At 35.0% G+C, this 22,225-nt stretch overlaps 1 protein-coding gene across 11 annotated transcripts in view; it reads right to left on the bottom strand.

Moving 5' to 3' along the window:
- Window positions 1-2,974: 2,974 nt before the first annotated feature.
- LOC100114531 (actin-related protein 1) overlaps window positions 2,975-22,225 on the bottom strand; it is a 256,774-nt gene continuing 237,523 nt past the window's right edge. For 9 of the 11 annotated variants that reach the window (XM_032601236.1, XM_031928244.2, XM_032601239.1 and 6 more), the window contains one exon: window positions 2,975-3,317. In XM_032601236.1, coding sequence (XP_032457127.1) covers window positions 3,244-3,317 — 74 coding nt within the window. In that variant the 3' untranslated portion in view covers window positions 2,975-3,243. The remainder of the gene's footprint in view (window positions 3,318-22,225) is intronic. The other 2 variants (XR_004345109.1, XR_004345108.1) reach the window with 1 other exon arrangement.

Genomic DNA, 22,225 nt, shown 5'->3' with positions numbered 1-22,225 from the left:
TTAAGAGAAAAAAATTCCTCAAATCAATCACAGTCGTTAGCTATACATTTGTGCTGTGTATTAATCACATATCAGTCAAGCGTTTGTATACAAGGGTTGATTCTCTCACGGTTGTTCACCTTATTTATTATGTTAACATAGAGAGCAAAAAACATAATTATTACATTCATGAAATTTTATAAAGCAGGATATCTATTATTATACACATAATTTTATAGTATTTTATACTAAAAGTATATGACAATTGTAATCAAAGTAAAAGTAAAGAGTATGATACTTATTGTAAGAAGAAATATGAAGTCAAGCCACAAAATTTTACTATTCGTTTGGATTTAAATTTTAAGATCATTATACGTACGACTTAAATCTATTTTTTTTTAATTTCTTTACCACCTTTTTAATTTAACCCAGTTTAATATTTTTCTTCTGGACGCTCTTATTTTTGCAAACGACGCTTTGCTCAAAATTACGCTACATTATAATCAGTTATGATTTTTTAAAGCTACCCCGACATATACCAATATACGAGAAGAAAATGTAACATAGATATTCTAAGCATGTTTAGAATAAGTAAGAAGATTGGGCTACTTAAGCACGCGGAAAAAAAGTTTTTTTTTATTTCATTAACGCCGCATACTTTCGGCTCTCACTACTTAGGGCGTGTGCCTTAATAAACTAAATTACAATCTTAAGCACCTGTTTCTTATGACAGGATAAAATATCGACAAATATGTACCTATACTAAGGTACGCGTAAAAATGTTTAACTGCGAGAAAACCGCTATCTGATATAATAACAAATCTAACAGCGAACATAAACATTAAGATAAAAATAACGGTATGCTCAATTCAACTATCCTTCAAGATTAAATAAATTAAGCTTTGAGAAATGCAGCGCACAACCCTTGAATTAAGCATTCTCAAAATTTGGTATACACATATGTACCTAAACTTGGGTACGCGTAAAAATATTTAACTGAAAGGAAACAGTTAACTGATATAATAACAATTTGATTATTAAACAGATTTCAAGATGATAAGTGCAAGCTACACGACCTTCATGCAGGCATAGAACTTGGCTTAAACAACCATTTGAAAATAACCTAATAGTCATGGCTAAAAACAATATCGTAGATATGTACGTGCGAAAACTCACGTAAATCATTAAATCTAGCAGCGAACAAAAAAAAAAAACATAAACACCAAGATAAAAATTAACGGTATGCTCAATTCAAATATCCTTCAAGATTAAATAAAATAAACTTTGAGAGATGCAGCGGCACAACCTTTGAATTATGCATCCTCAAAATTTGGAATACACATATAGTTTTGGACTAATAATGAGGTGTACATAGACAAATATGTACCTAAACTTGGGTACGCGTAAAAATGTTTAACTGAAAGGAAACAGTTAACTGATATAATAGCAATTCACCTGCAAAAACTCACGTAAATCATTAAATCTAGCAGCGAACATAAACAAAACAAACATATTCCTGTGAAAAACACACGCGGTTGATTGAACCTTACAACGAACATGAACAAAAGAAAAACATAAACATTCATTTAAAAATTAATGGTATGCACAATGCAAATATCCTTCCAGATTAAATAAATTAAACTTTGAGAGATGCAGCAGCACAACCTTTGAATTAAGCATCCTCAAAATTTGGAATACACATATAGTTTTGGACTAATAATGAGATGTACATAGAAAAATATTGTTGTGATCGAGCCTGAACGTTGCGCGATTCGAACACCATGAATCGCGCATAGCTACCCTTAGCAACGAGATCAATGACGTCGCGGATGTTGTTGTTTAGTTAGAGACTGATTGTGACAGCTGCTGAGAGCAGAGACATATTCTACGTATTAAATAAAGACTCTGAGTTTATGTCTTCTTTTATAAATAGTGTGTACTTATTTGTGTGAATTGACCTGGACATAACAATATGTTCCTAAACTTAGGTACGCGTAAAAATGTTTAACTGAAATGAAACAGTTAACTGATATAATAAGAATTTGATTATTAAACAGTTTTCAAGGTGATCAGTGCAAACTATACGACCTTATGTAACACCGAGACCCGGGCTAGAGCCTTCCAGGTCCAGGGTGCTAATTTCTGGAACTCTCTCCCTTCTACCCTGCGAAATCTACCATACCTCGCCTCCTTCAAGGGGCACTGCGGCGACATCTGCTGGCCACCAAATCGTGATGACTCTGAACCCTCTGGCGCTGCGTTTTTAATCTAGTCTGACTCGGCCTATAGGCCGTAATAATTTTTCAGTATTATGTACTCTGATATTAAATGTACAATACAGATAGGTCTATGACCAAACCTCACGTGCACAGCGTAAAGTTGGAACGTTTATTGTGATAATTAATATTGTGATATTTAATATGACTAAATGTGATTTTATGTGACGGTATTTTTCACCAAAGTATTATTCTAATCTGTGTAGGACAAACAATTTTACCTTCTAAAATGCTGTAATTATATTTTCAATATTCTCGTTTTGTTAGTTTGTATGCGACACATTCTTATGTGATCTCAACGAATTGTATTGTTTTTTGCTTTAAGCAAAATAAAGATCTCTCTCTACGTTTTTGCATTAGAGTTTAGATTATGTATGCGTTATCTGAATAAACCTACTACTGTGTCTAATATTTTTACCGAAATCTTGAATTTTATTTCTGCATGGGCCCATATCCTTACATAATATCGTTCAATATAATATAGCATTTGATACAACCAGTCATTATTTTCTCAAACGATTGGCGGATCCCCCTCTGGCATACCTGCTATACGTGACTAGCTGGAGTAACATTTACCTGGTGTCTGTATAAAAGGATTTGTCCTCAAATATCCAGTGAACGAAAAGCGTGCCTAAGTATGGATAACCTAACTAAATTTTTCCTCGTGTTGAGTCTGACAAGTTACAGCATCTATTTTATAAATCGATTAATAATCATTATATACTACATATGTAATTATTTTAATTAATATACTTTTTGAAATACAAGCTTCCTTAACAACAGAACAGTTTGTATCAAATATTTATCCATGGTATGTCTCAATTATTGTAAATATAAATTTAAAAACAAAGTTACAATTCTCTTTCCATGTGTTTTTTTGTATAAACATAGTACCAAATTATAAAATTAGAATTATATTTAGAATGTTTTTCGATGTATTGCACGTCGTCCTTCTTCATCATATTCTCGTTTACTAACCCACATTTTTTTAAACGTGTCTAGTGATGCCAAAATAGAGCCGCCTATCCATGTGCTGTACAAACGCTCCTGCGGTGCAGATATCTGTTGACAAATATTTCTAGGGTTAAAAATAATACCAGATAATAAATGAAGTAAAAATAATTTATTTAAATAATGATATAACTTTATTACTTTTTAAGCAACAGGATAGATAAACATTGTTATTGCAATATATATATATATATATATATATATATATATATATATATATATATATATATATATACCAGTACACACCAGGCACACCGCCTTAAAAATTATCGAATAAAATAGAAATAAATTTTGAATATTAAAAAATGTTTTTAATCTGTAATTATTTGAAGACGGTATTAATTATATTAAAAAATCTAACAATAAAATAATATTAATTAAACATTTTTTTATTTACATTAATAATATAATGTAAATAGTCAGATTATAACAATTGTAACATTTATATTATGTACTAAAATGTAATACATAATACAATGTTTACTTTTATATTAAATGATAACGATATCGTCAACACCTAACGAAAAAGAAAAATAAAAACAATTGGAAAAAAACGTTATTAACTGAAGATGATAGGAGAAAAATGTCAGAATTGAGACACAGATAACAGTAAGCTCTTGTTGTCTCAGTTTGATTTAGTTTGCTAGATACTTTAGTTAGATTTTTTTTCAGGTGTAAAATTTTACAATTCAGAAAATAAATAAAATACAACAGACAATAACTATTAATAAGTAAAAATAACAGTTTTTTTATAGTTCAAAACAGTTTACTATTCTTTTATAATTGCTTTCTTCTACGTTCACTAGTTTGTTCGCAATCAAAACAGCTATCTTCGGATTTCTACACATCTTTTTTAACTTTTTTGAAAACACGCATTTGATAATATAAAAAAATTAACTTTTTAAAAAGTAAAAGGTTAGGCGAGTATGATGTATTTTGCAACGAGATAACAGATAAAAAAGAGCTGAGATCAATCAACCAAAGTCAAGTTAATTATATTTAATCATAATGGCAACAACATTTTTTTCGTGAATGGAGGGCTTACTTAACTTAAAGTTAAATTATATACTTATCAATTACTAACAACTCTCAAGATACTTACTACGTAACTTGCCATGACTGTTTCATTGTACTTACGGTGTTTTTATGACGTTCTAATACATAAAGAAACAATTTTAGTTGTTCACCAATTAACAAAATAAAACGATCATAGCAAGTTAACTTTAAGTTAAGCGAGCCCTTTATTGATCAAAAAAATGTTGTTGCTTTATTATGATTGAATATAATAAACTGAACTTTCGTTAATTAATATTAGTTCTTTTATATCTGTTATTTTGTTACGGAATATATTTGACTCGCCTCACCTTTTACTTTTTAAGAAGTTGATTTTTTAAAATTTTAAATCTTTTGAGTAAATTTTTTTAAGTATTTCATATTTCTTCTAAAAATAAAATATAAGTATCTTTAGCACCTTTTGACCATGGTTTTATTGTAACATTTTTATCACCAACATGAAATCACACATTGTTCTAATACACTACCCTTAAATGATGTCTACACCCAGATACCAAAACTAAGTGCGAACTGACAAGACCTCATCGGCCACCCTGTACACTAAGACGCCGTCCTCGAATGATTTCTACACCTAGACACCAAAACCAAGTGCAAACTACCTAGACCTCGTCATCGGCCACCTTGTACACCTACATACCGCCCTCGAATTATTTTTACACATAGACACAAAAAACGACGAAGCGCACCACTTAGACCTCGTCATCGGCAGACCCGAACACCTAGATACCGCCCCAGAATAATTTTTACACTTGGACACAAAAAACCATAAAGCGCACCACCTAGATCTCGTCATCAACCACCTTGTACACCTAGAAACTGCCCTCTAATGATTTTTAAAGCTAAACACTAAAAACCACGGAGCGCTTTACCTGGACCTCATCATCGACTATCCTATACACCTAGACACCGCCCTCGAATGATTTTTACACTTAGACACCAAACACTACGAAGCGCTTTACCTAGAACTCGTCATCGGCCACCCTGTACACCTAGACACCGCCCTCAAATGATTTTTACAGGTAGACACTAAAAACCATAAATCGCACGACCTCGAACTCGTCATCAGCCACCCGTAACCTAGACTACCATCGAATTATTTTTACACCTAGACACAAAAACCATGAAGCACACTACCTAGACCTCGTCATCGGCCACCTTTTACACCAAGACACCGCCCTCAAATGATTTTTAAAGCTAAACACTAAAAACCCCGGAGAGCTTTACTTAGACTTCGTCATCGGCCACCCTGTACACCTAGACACCGCCCTTAAATGATTTTTAAACCTAGACAAAAAGCCATATAGCGCACCACCTAGACACCGCCATTGAATGTTTTTTACACCTAGACACCAAAAACTATGGTAAAAATTACTAAGACCTCGTCATTGGCCACCCCAAAAACCACGGAGCGCACCACCTAGACCTAGTCATCGGCCACCCTGTACAACTAGTCACCACCCTCACCTTCTTTCTACACCTAGACACAAAAAACCACCAAGCGCACTACCTAGACCTCGTCATCGGCCACTTCGTACACCTAGACACCGCCTTCGAATTAGTTCTACACCTAGACACTAAAAAATACAAGTGAGCAAGCATGCAGAAAACCTATAAGAAGGCAATATCCATCTGTGTATAACAGCTGTGCGGCCAACTTCACGGTCCTAATACTTGTTGCAGCTAACTTAACGATCCTAACAATTTTTTGAATTGATTTGAGCATTTTGCGAATGACACACTCGTGTATGATATCAAAGGTAGTTTTCATCAATATTTTCGTTCAAAATCATAATTAGGCATAATAAAACATAATGTAAGTCAAAATATATTAGAGACAAGAAAGAAATGCATTTATTTCTTTGTAATGAAAAATGCGAACCTTAACATAGAAGTAAATAGTCTCGCGGGCACCGCGGTTTTGTCTGCTTCCTAAACTCGCTTACCGTGCCACTTGATAATATAATCTAATTAACGTAACTGTTGAAAACTGTTGAAATATGGCATTATCCGCAGTAAACTAAAAAAAAAACTGAAAAAAAATCAATAATACCTGTAAATAACTGTTGACTTTGTCTCAACGCTGACAATCTTCTGCTGAAAATTTCTGTTTTGTTTAGTTATCTTTTGTTTTAGTCTGAAATCTTCAGATGGAAACTGTTATGTGCAGAATTTTTGTTTCACTAAGGATCAATATAAATATGGAAGATTATGTAATTTCATACAAAATCATATTTTATATTCTCATATAAAGATAAATTCATTTTATTATTATTTTATTTAATACTTATTTAAATTATTAAATAAGATAGTATCTAAAATATATTACGATATAGTATGAGTAAAATGCACTATTAAGCACAATTTTAAAGCACATTTTCCGCCCCCTGTATCAGGAAATAACGTTCGATACACATCTAAAAAGTTGATTTTTATAATTTTATAAATAGATAAAATTTAGTTGTCTAAATTAGAATGATACTATATTGATTGTGGAATAAATGCAGAATGCTTAAATGCATCTATTTTTGAAGACGGTTTTACCCTGTAAAAAATAATTTTCGATTATAATAAACTTAGAGTATTTTAGAAGTAAACCTAAAAGAGCAGTATACCTAATAGTAGAGATCTCATTTGAGATTAATCAATAGAAATGACTATGGATAATTGAATCTTACACAAAAGTACAAGAGCTACATAATAGAGATGAGAGATGATGCTTCAAAATCAAAATAGATTCTTGATGACTGAATTTATGCACTCAAATGCCCGTACGTTAGGTTAGGTCTTTATCCTTCGAGCCGCCATATTGGAGAGCTGCCGTTTTAAAAACTAATTAAACATATGAATTTTTAATTAATCATATTAGGGCCTAGAGGTATTAAATCAGCAAAAAATTGATGCATAACGTATTCTTATTCTATTTTCTACTGCATATAAGTATTTATATGTATATAGCAAAACCATGTTTGTTCCCTATACGTTAAAATATTAAAAGTTCACATCAGCTTGGGATGTGCAGTAAATTTATATAAAATATATTTGAATATTATAGTAAACATATATAATACATTAATGGAAGTATATAATTTATGGTAATGTTTGTTTAAAACATCTATTTGATTATAAGTTACGGTTTATTTAAAAAAAATTTATATTGATCAATATTAATTTATCTCTTTCTACTGATAAACTCATATAAGTGCTCTTTATATAAAGAAAATAATTACATAACGATTTTTGTCATTTCATATTCACAAACACATAGCTTTGAAAAAAGGATCATATCTGCAGAAATAATTATTCGCAGCATCCCTTTCATCACGATCAAATCTGCAGATTACATCTTGTGATATGCATAAATGCATTCAGCATTAGTCATTTAATATTCACAAACAGATAGCTTTAAAAGAGAAATCATATCCGTATATAAAATTATTTGCAGCATTCTTTTGATCTTGACCAAAACTGCAGATTACGTTTTGTAATATGCATGAAACCATGCGGCGTTCGTCATTTCATATTCACAAACACATAGTTTTGAAAAAAAAAATCATATTAGCTCAATAAAATTATTTGCAGCATGCCTTTCATCTGGACCAAATCTGCAGTTAACATTTTGCGTTATGCATGAATACATAAATCGTCATTTCATATTCACAAACCAATAACTTAAAAAAAAAATTATATTTGCACAAATATTTAATAGCAGCATCCCTTTTAACTGGACCAAATTTACTGATTACATCTTATGATGTGCATAAATACATAAAGCATTCGTTATCTCATATTTACTAATAGATAGCTTAAAAAAAAACAGCATATTTGCACAAATATTTAATCGCAGCATCCCTTTCATCTGGACCAATTTTAAAATAATCTCTATTCATCCATGTATGTATATAAATATGGGTGGTTCTCTGTGAAATCGAAGATGAAGATTTTAATGTTTGCCCAAACTATACATATATATATTCTATATGTTGTACTTGACTCCCAAAAAAAAAATTCAGCGCGATTCCTTCATTTGGCCTAGGGTTCTAGCTGGTCAAAGTTGAGATTTCAAGCAATTTTTGCATTTTTTGTTTATTTTCAATTATTTGTAGCTTATAAGGGATGCATTTTTAACTAAAACTATCCGGATACCTTTTTTTGTAAAATTTTCTGAATTTTTCAATAAAAATACTTTATATATATATATATATATATATATATATATATATATATATATATATATATATATGTTAAACTTATCTTATAAGCCATTTAAACCTTAATATTGGTGAAAGTAAGATTTCGATCTGGACTACGACCACCAAAAAATTTTAAAATGAAGATATCCATAAATCTGTGCTAAAATGATTAAATTTCATATTTACAGCCTGTGGCAAAGATTATGAATTGCTTTGAGCATTCCTAAAAAAATCACAAAGGTAGCAAACATCAAAATAAAGAAAGTCACTGTAGGAGAAAATTCTTTCTTAATGTCCATTATTGACTAAAAATTCAAAGCTTAGTGATAAATTATTTAAATCCATGTTTGCTTATAGCATGCTTCTATTTCTAGTAATACTATCTGATGCTAGGTATTTTTCTTTTAGATCATAATAATGCAGCTTCAAAGATTCAAGAGCAAAAAGTTGTACTATATTAGAGGATTGTCGTGTGATGGAAACTTATTTTTATTTATGATTTATTAAATTTTATTTTGTAGCTTTTGAACTTGGTTTCTTGTAGCTTTTTGTCTTCCCGATTATATGTTTCATGTGATTTTCCCACCTTAGGTTGCTATCAAAAACAATTTCTAGATATTTAAAATGTTCTACGCTCGTTAAAATTTTGTCGAGGATTTTGATGTTTACTTGAGCTGGTACACTTCCGATACTGCTCCCAAAAGTCATACAAACAGTCTTTCCTACATTTAATAACAACTTATTTAATGCCAGCCACTCCGATATCACACTTAGAAAATTGTTCATGGTATCTTGGGCTTCTATCCAATTTTTACGAGTGGCTATAATAGCAGTATCATCTGCATACAAAATTAGAGCCTCGGGGAGGATCTTTTTTAAGACATTATTTATGTACAGGATAAAAAGTAGCGGTCCCAAGATCGTTCCTTGTAGAACGCCTGTGTTAACCACAGAGCTATCACTTTGAATACCGTCTATTTTGACTACTTGGTATCTGTCACTCAAATAACTGAAAAGAAGATCCAACGCTTGGCCCCTAATTCCAATGCAATGAAGTTTTACCAGTAGTATGATATGGTCAACAGTATCGATAGCTTTCGCCAGGTCAAGGAATGTTATAATCGTAGGCTTATTCTTATCAACATGATTATATAGTGCATTAGTTATGTACTTTAGAGCATCTTTTGTACAAATCTTCCTCATGAAACCAAATTGTTGCTTCGAGATTATATTGCTCTGTTCTACAAAATCATGAATTCTATTATATATAATTCGCTTAAAAATCTTTGCAACATTGGATATGAGAGAGATGGGTCGATAATTCGTAATTTTATGTTTCGTTCCTGATTCATAGACTGGCACTACTTAGGCCATTTTTAAAGAATCTGGCCATATCGATTTCTCAATACACTTTTTGAAAATATGAATTAGAGGACTTGCAATGTGTTTACATAGCAGTTTCAAGGTTTTTGCATTTATTTTATCAACTCCTCCATTTTTTAATTCCATTGCATTAATAATACTTATTATTTTTGCTGTACTTGTTGGCTTTAAAAGAATAGAGATAGGATTCATGGCAGGTAGCTTAAGTCCAGTATTTACTGGTTTAACGATATTAGCACTTAGATTTCTACCTATATCACAAAAAAAGGATTCATATTTTGCGCTATCTGAATTTATCAGTAATTTTTTAATAATTTATTTTTATGTAATTTATGACATCATTGCATTTTTTAACTTTCCTGATTTTCATATTTATTATTTCACAAAGTGTTTTTGGGTTATTGGAATTATTTTGAATAAGATTTGATTCATATTTTATTTTAGCGTCGGTAATTACCTTATCTAAAATTTTTGCATAAGTTTTATATAGTGTTTGGTTTATCGTTCTGCACATCTAGTTGCCATAAACTATATAAAAACTCTTTAGTTACACGACCTCACTATTGCATCAGTTATCCAGTTTTTTCGACCAGTGTATTTTTTAGCCTTTTTCTTTGTTTTTGCTAATTCTACGCATAGCTTGATCTCGTTCAACAATTTTTCTACAGCCAAAATTGGATCATCCATCGACATAATTTCATTCCAGTTTCTTCCAGTGTTAATGTTATGAGACTTAATGAAAATATTGTCGATATATGATCCCTTGGCTCTACTAATAGTTGGCTTTGTAATACCTGCAAAACCAGGAATATATCCCTTATCAAGAAAATTGCATAAGAAATCTTGACTATAGTGATCTCAGTCTAGCAGGTCAATATTAAAATCACCTATCACTAAGTGATTTTTTACATTTCTCTTTTTAGTTAAGTAATTATTAAGGTCTAGTATAAACTCAGTCTTTGGTATCCCATGCGATCTGTACATAGCCGATATTTCAAGACTATTTTTATCGTTTAAGGTTATCCTAGTATTTATTATTTTAATTCTACCTGCTTCAACAACTTTGGTATGTTGGACTAGATTATTATTGACAAATACAATGACGCCATCATTCCTATGTATCCTACTGTCGTTATAGTAAATTATATAATCATAATCTGAGCCATTCAGTTGGTGTAAATTATAATTAACTTGCTGAAAAACTTCGGAACATATCATAATCGCTGGTTTGATAGCTAAACTCTCTATTAAAATTTTTAGTTTATCAAAATTTGCATTTATACTTCGAATATCTACATGCAGGATAATATCCTTTTTGTCCTTTCTCACCAGACAACTTGCCTCGGGAAGACCGATAGAGACGAACCAATATCCTTTTTGTTGTTTATAACTTTATTAAAATTTTCAATATTACTGCATGTCCTTTCTTTTTGCATTGATTCATTTTGAAACTTATCTAAATAATCAAAAGTATCCATGTTACCTATGTTTAGTCTCGTTTTTATCGCTTTTGTTGACTGGTATGGAAGCAGTGGAGTGAAGCTTTGGTTGGTTCAATAGTACTTGTTGATCACGTCTTGTATGTGGTCTTGAGTTATGTTGAGGTTCTTTTTTCGATTTATTGCGTGGAGTGTTATTTTCATGTGCCGAAATTCCGTATCCGCAGCATTATTGACATCTACAGATACTTCGAGCCTGTTTGCTGATTCCAGGTTGCGATAGACTGATTCAGTTGCCGGTAAGGTGGGTTTGATGGGATAATCGACGGAGTCGATATATCTATCTTTTTTTTTCAAGATGCTGCACTGACTGGAGTCATAGGTGAAATGTTTTGTGTCTAGCTTTGATTTATATCTCGTATTACTATAGTGACAGTTTATGCACTTTGAACTGTCTTTATCACAATCACTCGTTTTATGGGTTTCAGAACATTTTAAACACAAGGTATCATCTCTGCATTTTTTAGCATTGTGTCCGAATCTCCCGCACTTGAAACATGGGCAGATGTTTACTAAGTCATAGACTTTACAGTGTTGATACCCAACAAAAATTTTGTTGCTATTTTCTCTTATGTGCTTGTAGATCTCAGCTAGGACTTCCATCAGAACAGTGCTTAAGTTGTTGTGCTTGTTCTTGTACATATGCAGAACTTCTCCGTTCTTTTCAAAGTCACTGACATTTCTTTCATTAATGTCCTTTTTGATTTCCTTGGTTTGTATGTTCATATAATTTTCGACACCCACTATTTTGATTTTCGGATTATTTAATTCATTCTTTGTTATGTTACATTCGTCCTCTAGTTTTTCTTTCAGTACTGTCTCCGTTAATTCAGCACTGATAGCATTCAGGCAGCTTATAATAAATTTATCATTTTTGTTAACGTATATGTTTTTTATTTGAATGTTTTTTTCGGCTGTGAGACATTCAATTACCGATTTCATGACATCGATGTTGCTGTTATTGATTTTCTTGACAGATATTTTAGGAACTTTTTTCTGAATTGCTCTTAAGTACTTAATGGTATCTGAGTACGTGCGTAACTTAACGTCAGTCCCACTCTTGATGTTTTGCAATTTTTCTTTAAGAAGGTAGTTCTTCTTAGAAGTTTTTCTTAGTAAGTTCGCTCACTAGCTTTTTTAACAGCATATTTTCAGTTCTTAAAAGTTCAATATCACTTTCTTCGATGGATTCAGCCTCTTGCAAGTCTTGAGTTTTGTCACTAGTTTCAGCCAATAGGTAATTTCTCACATCATCAGATTTTTTTAGCTTAATCTGCGCTATTAAAAGTGAGGCAGATTCGCTTAAAACTTCCTCATCAATTTTTGAGGTTACGTTTTGATAGCTATGTTCGGGGCAAACTATGAGATTATTGCCAACGAATTTATAGTTTTCATTTTTTTGTTTAAGGCAACTATGGTGATAAGCCTCATCTCAAATAACGCACACTGCTGTTATTGCTGGTTTATGCTTACAACATGCAAAATTACTGCGACAACTGTCAGGAGGCTTGTTCCGTCCTGGCGCCATCTTGGCATGTAAGGAATTGTACTAATTTTGGCTTAGGAAAATTATCAAAATTTTTGATAATAAGAAAAATTTTCTTAAATTTTCAAAACTCCCGCTCTAGCAGATTTTTGAATAACGCGCCAAAAACACCACTGCTGATCAGTCAGAGGTGCCAACATTTGTCCAGTGTCAATCGTGTTGCACCCTGGTGGTGAATATTGGAATCAGACGCGCAACAACGGTGACGACTGATCTCGCGCTCTTTAGAGAGAGATAGAGCTATTTGTATCTAACCTCTAAAAATCTCTGCAGAAAACCTTTATTCGGTTGAAATTGGGGATGATATTCCAAAAAACCAGATTTTTCTTTTCCTCTTTAGCGATATTGAGAGCCGATGGTATGTCCTCATGATGAAACAGCTATGAGGATGTTCGCCAGCAGCAATTGTACAGTGGTTGACAGATAAGGTTATGTTGTCTCCAGCTTGCGAAAAGAACTCCTCTAGGCTCATAAAAACGCACGAAAAAGTCGTAGTTTTCCAGCGCTAGCGTGCGGACCAAATAGAGGATCGTTCCCGCTGTGAAAAATCACTCATTCGAGTGAGAAAACACATTAAAATAATGCTAAATAAGCAGAGCAACTTGATGATGCTGCTAGACTTACCAAGCGTGACGTCATGCGACAAACACACACACACACACAACACAAACACACACACACACACACACACACATATATATATATATATATAATATGAAATATAAAAAAAAATTAATCAATCACGTCTATTTTTAAAAATTTTTTTCACAGCTTCAAATCTACCTGGAGCAAATCTTGAAAATGTTTTATGGTAGGAATGTATATTTTTATCATATGTACCTGTCTATACCAATCAATACTTTTTTGTTTATAAAATACATCAAGTTTTGTAGAATAAATGCAACAAAAAAATCCGGACAGATAGACGGACATTTTTTAAGTTCTTTTATTGCTAAAAACTAATTAGAATATAATACATTTGATTATTTTTTTGTCACTTGAATGATGTAAGTTTAAAGAACATTTTTACCGTGAAATAGATTTAATTTTGCTTCCTCCTAGAGAAAGCTTTGTAATAGTACAATTTTGAGTTGCGTCAAAACTTCTATAAAGTACTTTTTGGTGTGTTAAAAGTTCAAATCAAGTTTTTTCAGAAAATGTCTGTATGGATGTGTGTGTGTGTTTTTTTTATGTGGCGTAGGCAGAGCAAGCTCAAGACTCAATCCCGACACCTACGTTCCTCTGCATTGAGTAAGGGAGTCTGGGCTCAACTCTGCGACCTACGTTCCTCTGCATCAGTCCGAGGAGCATTTTGTATCTATAACCTAGTGGCCTTTGTCTAGCAACAGTTTTACTCAGCTGTTTCGCCTTGTCCTACCCTTCTTTTCTGTTCGTCATTTCTAACCTTCTTGATAATGGTCCTTACCTAGTTGTTTACTGCGCACAGGCCATCTTTTGATGCTAGCATAACTGTCATTATTGACTCAGGGGTCACCCTAGTCTGAAGGTAACGCTCGAGTTCTTCTCGTTCCATTTTGTATCGCGAACAGTCAAGTAAGTAATAATTCACTTCCCCGTGTTGTCTATTGGCCCAGCCAACAATACGTGGTATGAGGCGATGCGTCCATCGCCCCTTTCCACTAGAGTCCCATCGTCTTTGCAACTCAGCTAGGGTTTGATCCTTTGCGGATTTCCAAACTATCTTTTGAGTATTGTGACTACGCCGGTTTTCTTCGTATATATTCTTTCGTTCTGATGCTAGAAGGTCAATAGGTGGTACACTTGAAATAACGCACACTGCATCTTCTGATACTGTTCGGTAGGCAAAGGCGACCCGCAATGCACTTTTCCTATAAACTGTTCACAGCTTTCGTGCATAGGACTTCACCAACATAGCGTCCGCCCATATTAGGGCACCGTATAACATAATTGATTTATTAACACTGGCTAGGAGTAATCTTCGGCCCTGCGTTGGCCCACCTACATTTGGCATTGTTCGCGATAGTGCAGCACCGACTTTTGCTGCCTTATTGCTCGTCCTCTTAAGATGCTGCTGAAACGTTAGTCTAGCGTCTATGGTGATTCCCAGGTACTTAATGGTCGGCTGAGAGTCTATTTCGTGTCCGTCTACTGACAGCGTTATTGTCTTTATTTTCTTTCTTCTAGATATAAGGATAGCCTCCGTTTTATGGCTAGCAAGCTCAAGTTCAGTCTGCTTTAGTCAATCGTGGATCAAGTGGCGCGGTAGCGCCACGAAGGCGAGTTTGAGAAGCAGAGGAAGCCACGGCGCCCGTGATACTATTTACTTCTATATTAGTGTTCGAATTTTTCATGATACAGAAAAAAATGCTTATTGTTACTGATCGTAAGATTTTTTGGCTTATTAGTATGTTTTCTGAGCTAAAATATGATTTTCAACAAAAATATTAGTGAAAAAGCTGCTTATTTTTATAATATGTGAGTGTATAATCCACAAATGCTAAAATTACGTTTTTCTTCTTCAGCCCGAAATGTGAAAGGACCGTTAAGTTGGCTGCAAAGCTATATACAGATGAGAATTGCTTTCTCAAGAAAATATAATAATATATTACGATATTTTGAATCAAGAGGTTGCCAGTGCATACTCTGCGTTCCGGAGCTGTAACAGTAACTAGCTTGCCAGGGTAGCCGATCACAAGGTCTAGGTGGCGCGCTCCGTGGTTTTTTGTGTCTAGGTGTAAAAATCATTGGAAGAAAGTGTCTAGAGGTACAGGGTGGCCGTTAACGACGTCTAGGTAGTTAGCCCAGTGGTTTTTGGTGTCTAGGTGTAAAAATTATTCAAGGGCGGTGTCTAGATATACAAGGTGGCTAATGACGAGGTCTAGGTGGTGCGCTCCGTGGTTTTTGGTGTCCAGGTAAATAAATCATATGAGTACGGCGTCTAGATGTGCAGGGTGGCCGATGACGAGGTCTAGGCGGTGCTCACTGTAATTTCTTAAGCAATTAGGAAAAGAATAGGCACGAGGTCTAGGTGGTGCGCTCCGTGGTTTTTGGTGTCTAGGTGTAGAAATAATTCGAGGGTGATGTATATTAGAACAATTAATGATTTCATCTTAGTAATAAAAATGTTACAAAAAAGCTGTGGTCGAATGGTGCTAAAGATGCTTATATTTTATTTTTACGACTTTGAATATGAAATACTCTAAACAATTTTAAAAAAAGGATCGAAATCTCAAAAAAATTAACTCTTAAAAAAGTAAACAAAATGAAACGGGCATGGCAAGTGACTTAGTAATTATCTTGAGAGTTGTTCTTTGCTTCATTACGATTAAATATAATAAACTTGACTTTGTTTGATTGGTCTCAGTTATTTTCTATCTGTAATTTTGTTGCGGAATATATAATACTCGACTAACCTTTTACTTTTTTAAGAGTTAATTTTTTTTTAGAGATTATACCTACTGCCTTGTTAGCGATTTTCGTCACATCTTCCGTTTGCTTTGCTACTACCACAACTGCAATGTCGTCTGCAAACCCTATAACCGTTGCTCCTTTGGGTAGCTCTAGCCTAAGTACTCCATCGTACATGATGTTCCACAATAAGGGGCCAAGCACTGACCCTTGTGGGATCCCTCCGGTTACTTGATAAGTTTACGTGCCGCTCTCTGTGTCATACAAAAGGGTTTTGTCTTTCAGGAAGTCAGACATAATCCTTCTTATATATGCAGGTACCTCTTTTTTCCGTAGTACCTCGTGTATCTTGCCCCAGCTCGCTGAGTTAAGAGCATTTTTAACATCCAGTGTAATAATAGCACAGTACTTCTTGGATCCTTCTTTCCATCTTTTTTCTTCTGTTGCAGTTCTAGCGGTGTCAACTACTAAGCTTACGGCATCAAGAGTGGAGCGTTTTTTCCTGAAACCGTATTTATATTCCGCGATTCCGCCTGGTTTTTCAATTACTTGGTCCATTCTAACGCCGATCATGCGCTTTAAGATCTTGCCTTGGGTGTCTAGCATGCAGAGTGGTTTGTAAGTGGCTTATCTCCTTTTGGTAGTAGCAGCAGGCGTTGCTTCTTCCAGTTCTTAGCAAACGTCCCTTCTTTGAGACATGAGTTGTACAAGTCCACAAAGACATCGGGGCGTGCCTGTATAGCTTGTTTCAATGCAATATTGGGTATGCCATCCAGGCCTGGAGCCTCATAGTTTCCAATTCTTTTGCATGCAGCTAGTAATTCCTCTAGGGTGATTGCTGGAATGATTCCGTCATTTGCCTCCGCTTCAGGAATAGCTGTTACTTCCAGTTAAAGGGAAAACAGTGTGGTCACAATACAATCTAGCAATTTCAGGCTCTTAGGAGGGGGGATATAACCTCCCTTTATCTTCTTCATTACCACTTGGTACGGTCGCCCCCAGGGATCCAGCTCAACCTCGTCCAGTAACTCTTTCAGGTACCGTCGTTTATTCTCTCAGATTTTCCTTTTGAGTATCCGTTTAGCATTTATCATTTCATTATTTAGGGTGTCTACATTTTCTTTACCACGACTAGTCTTGTAGTATTTCTTCCGAGTCCGCTGTTTCCGTCTTCTGGTTCGATGACACTCTTTGCGGGCCGCGTCAATTTCTTTATCCCGCCAGTATACTGGCAGTCGTCTATTGTTGGGAGCCCTTCTTGGCATCGTTGCGTCGCAGGCTCGGGTAATATTTCCCATTACTTGCTATTATTTGCAGATCCAGACAGCAATATATTTCTTCTAGAGCCAGCAGGTATGTCTCCTTATTATAATCCTTCGTTTTCTAACCGACACTTTTTGTCGTTTCCCTCCCGTTAGATCTCTGTTTTGATATTCTTATCTCAATTATTATCGCTTGGTGGTCACTATTTGTGTAACGATCGCTCACTATCCACGATCTAACTGAGCCAATCAGGCAGCTGCTGACAAACGTGAGATCTATGATGGACCCTGCGTCTCCTCTTTCAAATGTGTAAAAACATTCCTGGTTAACTAAAACCAAGTCAAGGAAAGCGAATGCTTCCAATAGCGCTCGTCCTCTTTCGTTCGTTCTTTGGCTGCCCAACTCTATTGCCAGGCATTGAAATCGCCTGCTATCAGTACCGGTTTTCTTCCTACAGCATCCTGTACTATTTGGTCTAACAGTTGTCTGAATTATCAAAATGTTTTATCAAAATGTTAGGAGAAGCATAGCAGCTGTAAGTGTGTACGCCTGCGACCTTAGCGCGTACGAATCCTTCATTACGTCATGTCATTTTTTCCTGGAAAGTGGCGTCTCCTCATGCCCATATCGCCGCTTCATCAGTACTGTCAATATCCCACTATGGTTTGTCCAGGTCTCTGTATTGTTCACAGACGATGGCTATGTCGATTTCTGTCTCGCGGACATACTGGCTCAGTAGGTCCTGTGCAGTCGCGCAATGATTCATATTTAACTGCACTATTTACATTTTCTTTGTCTGTCAGTGGCTTCTACGTGAGCTCGGTAAACTGGGCATGCATAGCTACCAGCTGCGTGGTCACTCTTATCCCCTGTGCCTCCTTTGCAGAGTACACAGTTGGGTTGGTTCTTACACTCCTTTGCTTAGTGCCCATCTTTTCTACATTAAAAGCAAAGCTTACTTCTGTCTTCAGTTACTGTGCACTTTTTACCGATATGGCCAAACCTAGACATTTATGACACCTAAGCGGCTCGTTTTTGTAGTTAGCCACCCGGATCCTACAGTTAACACATCCTATTTTGATCTTCTGTAGCTTAGTGATTTTAGCCGCTATCTGGGCTGGTACCCGTATCACTGCAATCTGCGTGTCGCCATACGTCTTTCGCAGATATCTTATCGTAGAGACTTCTATGATGTTCTCTTCGCCAATTTTCTTCTGTACTGCTTCTAGTACCTCCTCTTTTGACGTGAGCATGTCCAGATCTCTTACTTCAATGGTTTCTTTATCCTGGAGTGCTCTTATTGTGGCGCCTTTCACTAGTACTGCTTTAACTGCTTCTTGGAAGTCTGAGGTTTTCACTTCTTTTGTGCGTTTGAGCTCTATCAGAAAATCTCCAGCAACTGTTCTGCATATTTTATTTACGCTATTTCTGAGTGTGTTAAGGGGACACACCACCTTTGAAATTAAAATCAAAATTTTTCATTAAAAATTTATAAATACTTATATAAATGAACCAAATTTTTATTACTATCCTTAGACATAATTACCTTTATTTTCATGGTTTTAGACCTTCTATATACCTCTATAATATCTACGTATAGTTTAATTTCATAGAAAAAGTTTTATAAGCATATTACTGATTTTTTTATCAATTTTTGATTAATTTTAACATAACTATAATGTAACTTTTTTTCTACGAAATTTAAACCAAATCCCCTCATTCATACGATAACTAATGTACTTTTAAACAATATTCTAGAGTTTGAGCTCATTTGGGCCATTCGTTCCTTTGGAATCTTACGGTAAGTGAATTATGGACTCCCTACTATACGTAGGTATTATAGAGGTATATAGAAGGTCTAAAACCATAAAAATAAAGGTAATTATGTCTAAGAATAGTAATAAAAATTTGGTTCATTTATATAAGTATTTATACATTTTTAATTTTGATTTTAATTTCAAAGGTGGTGTGCCCCCTTAAGTGACGGAGTCGCTTTTATTTTAGACAAAATTTCTGCATAGCTCTTTCTTTCTGCAGCCTTGATGATTAAAGCATCAGGTCTGGGAGGTCTTGCCCGCTTCTGTCCATTCTTGCTGGCCCTGTTCTGGTTTGTAACGCCGGGGACACTTTTATCCTCTTTGCTTGCCTTTTTCTCCTTTTTCTTTGACTTTCTTGTGACGACTTCCTGCCACGCTGTCATTTTAGGTTGATTATTCGCTCCTTTGTTTCCTCCATTTCTATCCTGTGGAGAAGTTGGGACTTCCTCTCTTGTACCCGCCTTCCGAGATCTGAGACTCAGGGTTGTCTGGGTTTCCTTCCCCTGTGTTCCCAGGCGCTGACATTACAGTAAGTTATCTTCTGCCATGCAGAGATTCTTATAGCTCGCTCTTATAATTCGGGCAAAATCTTTAATTTGCTTGTGCACATTGTGCCTGTCCCAGACATAATCCATCAGTTTATTGATTCTGCTGCCAAGGCGATCCTAGTGCGCATTTCTTTGCGTTGTGCATGCAGCTCTCTTATCTCTGTCTGCATCAACCTCCATTACCATATCACTTGCGTCTCTACATGTAGCAGTGGTCAGATGATAAACCTCTGCGGCTTTTAAGTGAGTTTGCCCCCCCCCCCCCCTCAAACTCCATGGGGCCAGCGTCGACCACCAGGGCTGTCACCCGATCGGAATCGACGGCGGCACTGGGCACTGTGGCTTGACCCGCTTGGGGTAGTAATGTTATTAACTCACTTGTATGTGTGTGTATACCGTAATATTTCTGGAACTACTTCATCAATATCAATAAAATTTGACATACATATATATTTTTGGATTCTGAATTCGGGAAAAACAATTATTTTTTATTTTCTCAACTATTTTTTTTATATATTTTTTGATTTTTGAAAAACACTATTTTGCGTTTTTTTCAATCATCCCATTGTTACAAACAATTCAGCTATAATGTATTTGAAAGTAAATAAAATTACCTACTTTTCATTGTTTGCTCCTTGGGATCGACCGCTTTGTTCGGCAGATCAAATGAAAAAGGTGATTTTTTTTAAATTCATATCTCTGAAACTAAACACCATAACCTCACGAAAAAAATTATGTTGATGGGTCACGTGTCAAACTATATCTCAATGAAATTTCAAGTAGTTTGACTACTTATTTTTTCAGTGATAAACCGAAAACTGAAAAAAACTATTTTTTTGTGCCTCGATTACGGACGTAAAAAGGCCTTATTGCACTTGAGATTTTGGGGAAAAGTAGATATTTTATGTGTTTTGACTAAGTTTATTGCGCAGCTTTTATACTTCTATGGTGTTACGTCATAGGTTGAATAAGAAAATTAAAAAAAAATTTGAATAAAATGACGCAGCTGCGTTACAAAAAAAAAATGTTTCCCGTAGGGCTTAAGAGCAGGCGAGCGTCCGGACAGCGCAATTAGGTCGTCCGAAGAAATAGCAATTAAGAGCGAGCGCAGGTATAGCGATTGGGATCGGTATATGGCGGGCAGCGGCCCTATCGTAAAATTTGTGCGCAGCCGGGAAAAACCCAAGCGTCTGGGAAAACTGCGTGCGACAATCTGGCGCCTTGAACTTTGTTTGTGCTGCGTCGCAGAATACGAGGCTGTGCAAAGCAAACTTAAAATTTTAAAGTAGAATATTTATAATAAAATAGATAGAAAATTAAATTCACATAAAATATGAACAGTTGAAGAATAGTAAGTGAGAACTGTGCACATTTTATTTATGTTAAATGAAGAACTCGTATTCGTAGCGTAGAAATAAATTTTTGCTCGTGCAGACTTTACGATTTGTTTCTAGTTTAAATAGATAGTTCATAAAAAGAAGACTAGTTAGAAATAACAGTCAAGTTTAAATAATAATAATAGTAATGAAGTTTTTAAATTTTAAAATATTGAGTTATAATAAGTTTAAATTGATTGTAATAGTAAAATAAAATCATAGTTAGCAAATATTATTTTATATAAGCAAAAAATGTGAAATCTACAAATTATTATAAAATAACAAATAGGAAAGTCAAAAATCGTACAGAGAGGGCCATCTAACGAGAAATCGGCAAGGCTAGGAAAATACCGTGGGTGGGACCGAATGTGGAGCGGAAGAAGATTGGAAGAGGCGGTAGCCAAGCGGAAAGGAGCGTCGATGACCGATAAAGAGGGCGTTTGTAATGTCCCACGTTGATACTCTTAAATTATATATTTGTACATTGGCAACCGTGTGAGCACGTAGAGAGTGCATACGGATCGCAGGTGCATCCGACTGCGACATTACACAACTGAGCGCCGAAAATCGGAGCGAGTGCTCTGACCTCTGTGTCAGCACTCCTCATGGCGTGAAAGACGACTACAAGGCGTACGCGACGATCCTTTGTGGCGAATGCTGATTGGACTACCACGATCTTTTTCATCTAAATTTCATAACTGCGTGAATCGGTACCGAGACTTTAAAAACCCCGGAGCCGATCCACACAGCGTCTCTTTGCGTAGTGACTTACCCCCAGGCGGCTACAACTGATTCTAAGGTGAAGCGGCGGTGTTTGCTAGTGTTAGTGTTTGGAGCGTGCTAAATCCGTCCAACACCTTGGGAGCGTGCTAA

The sequence above is a fragment of the Nasonia vitripennis genome (genome assembly GCF_009193385.2).
Source record: "Nasonia vitripennis strain AsymCx chromosome 1 unlocalized genomic scaffold, Nvit_psr_1.1 chr1_random0003, whole genome shotgun sequence".
Taxonomy (NCBI): Eukaryota; Metazoa; Arthropoda; class Insecta; order Hymenoptera; family Pteromalidae; genus Nasonia; species Nasonia vitripennis.
This window is presented reverse-complemented; position numbering and strand designations above follow the sequence as displayed.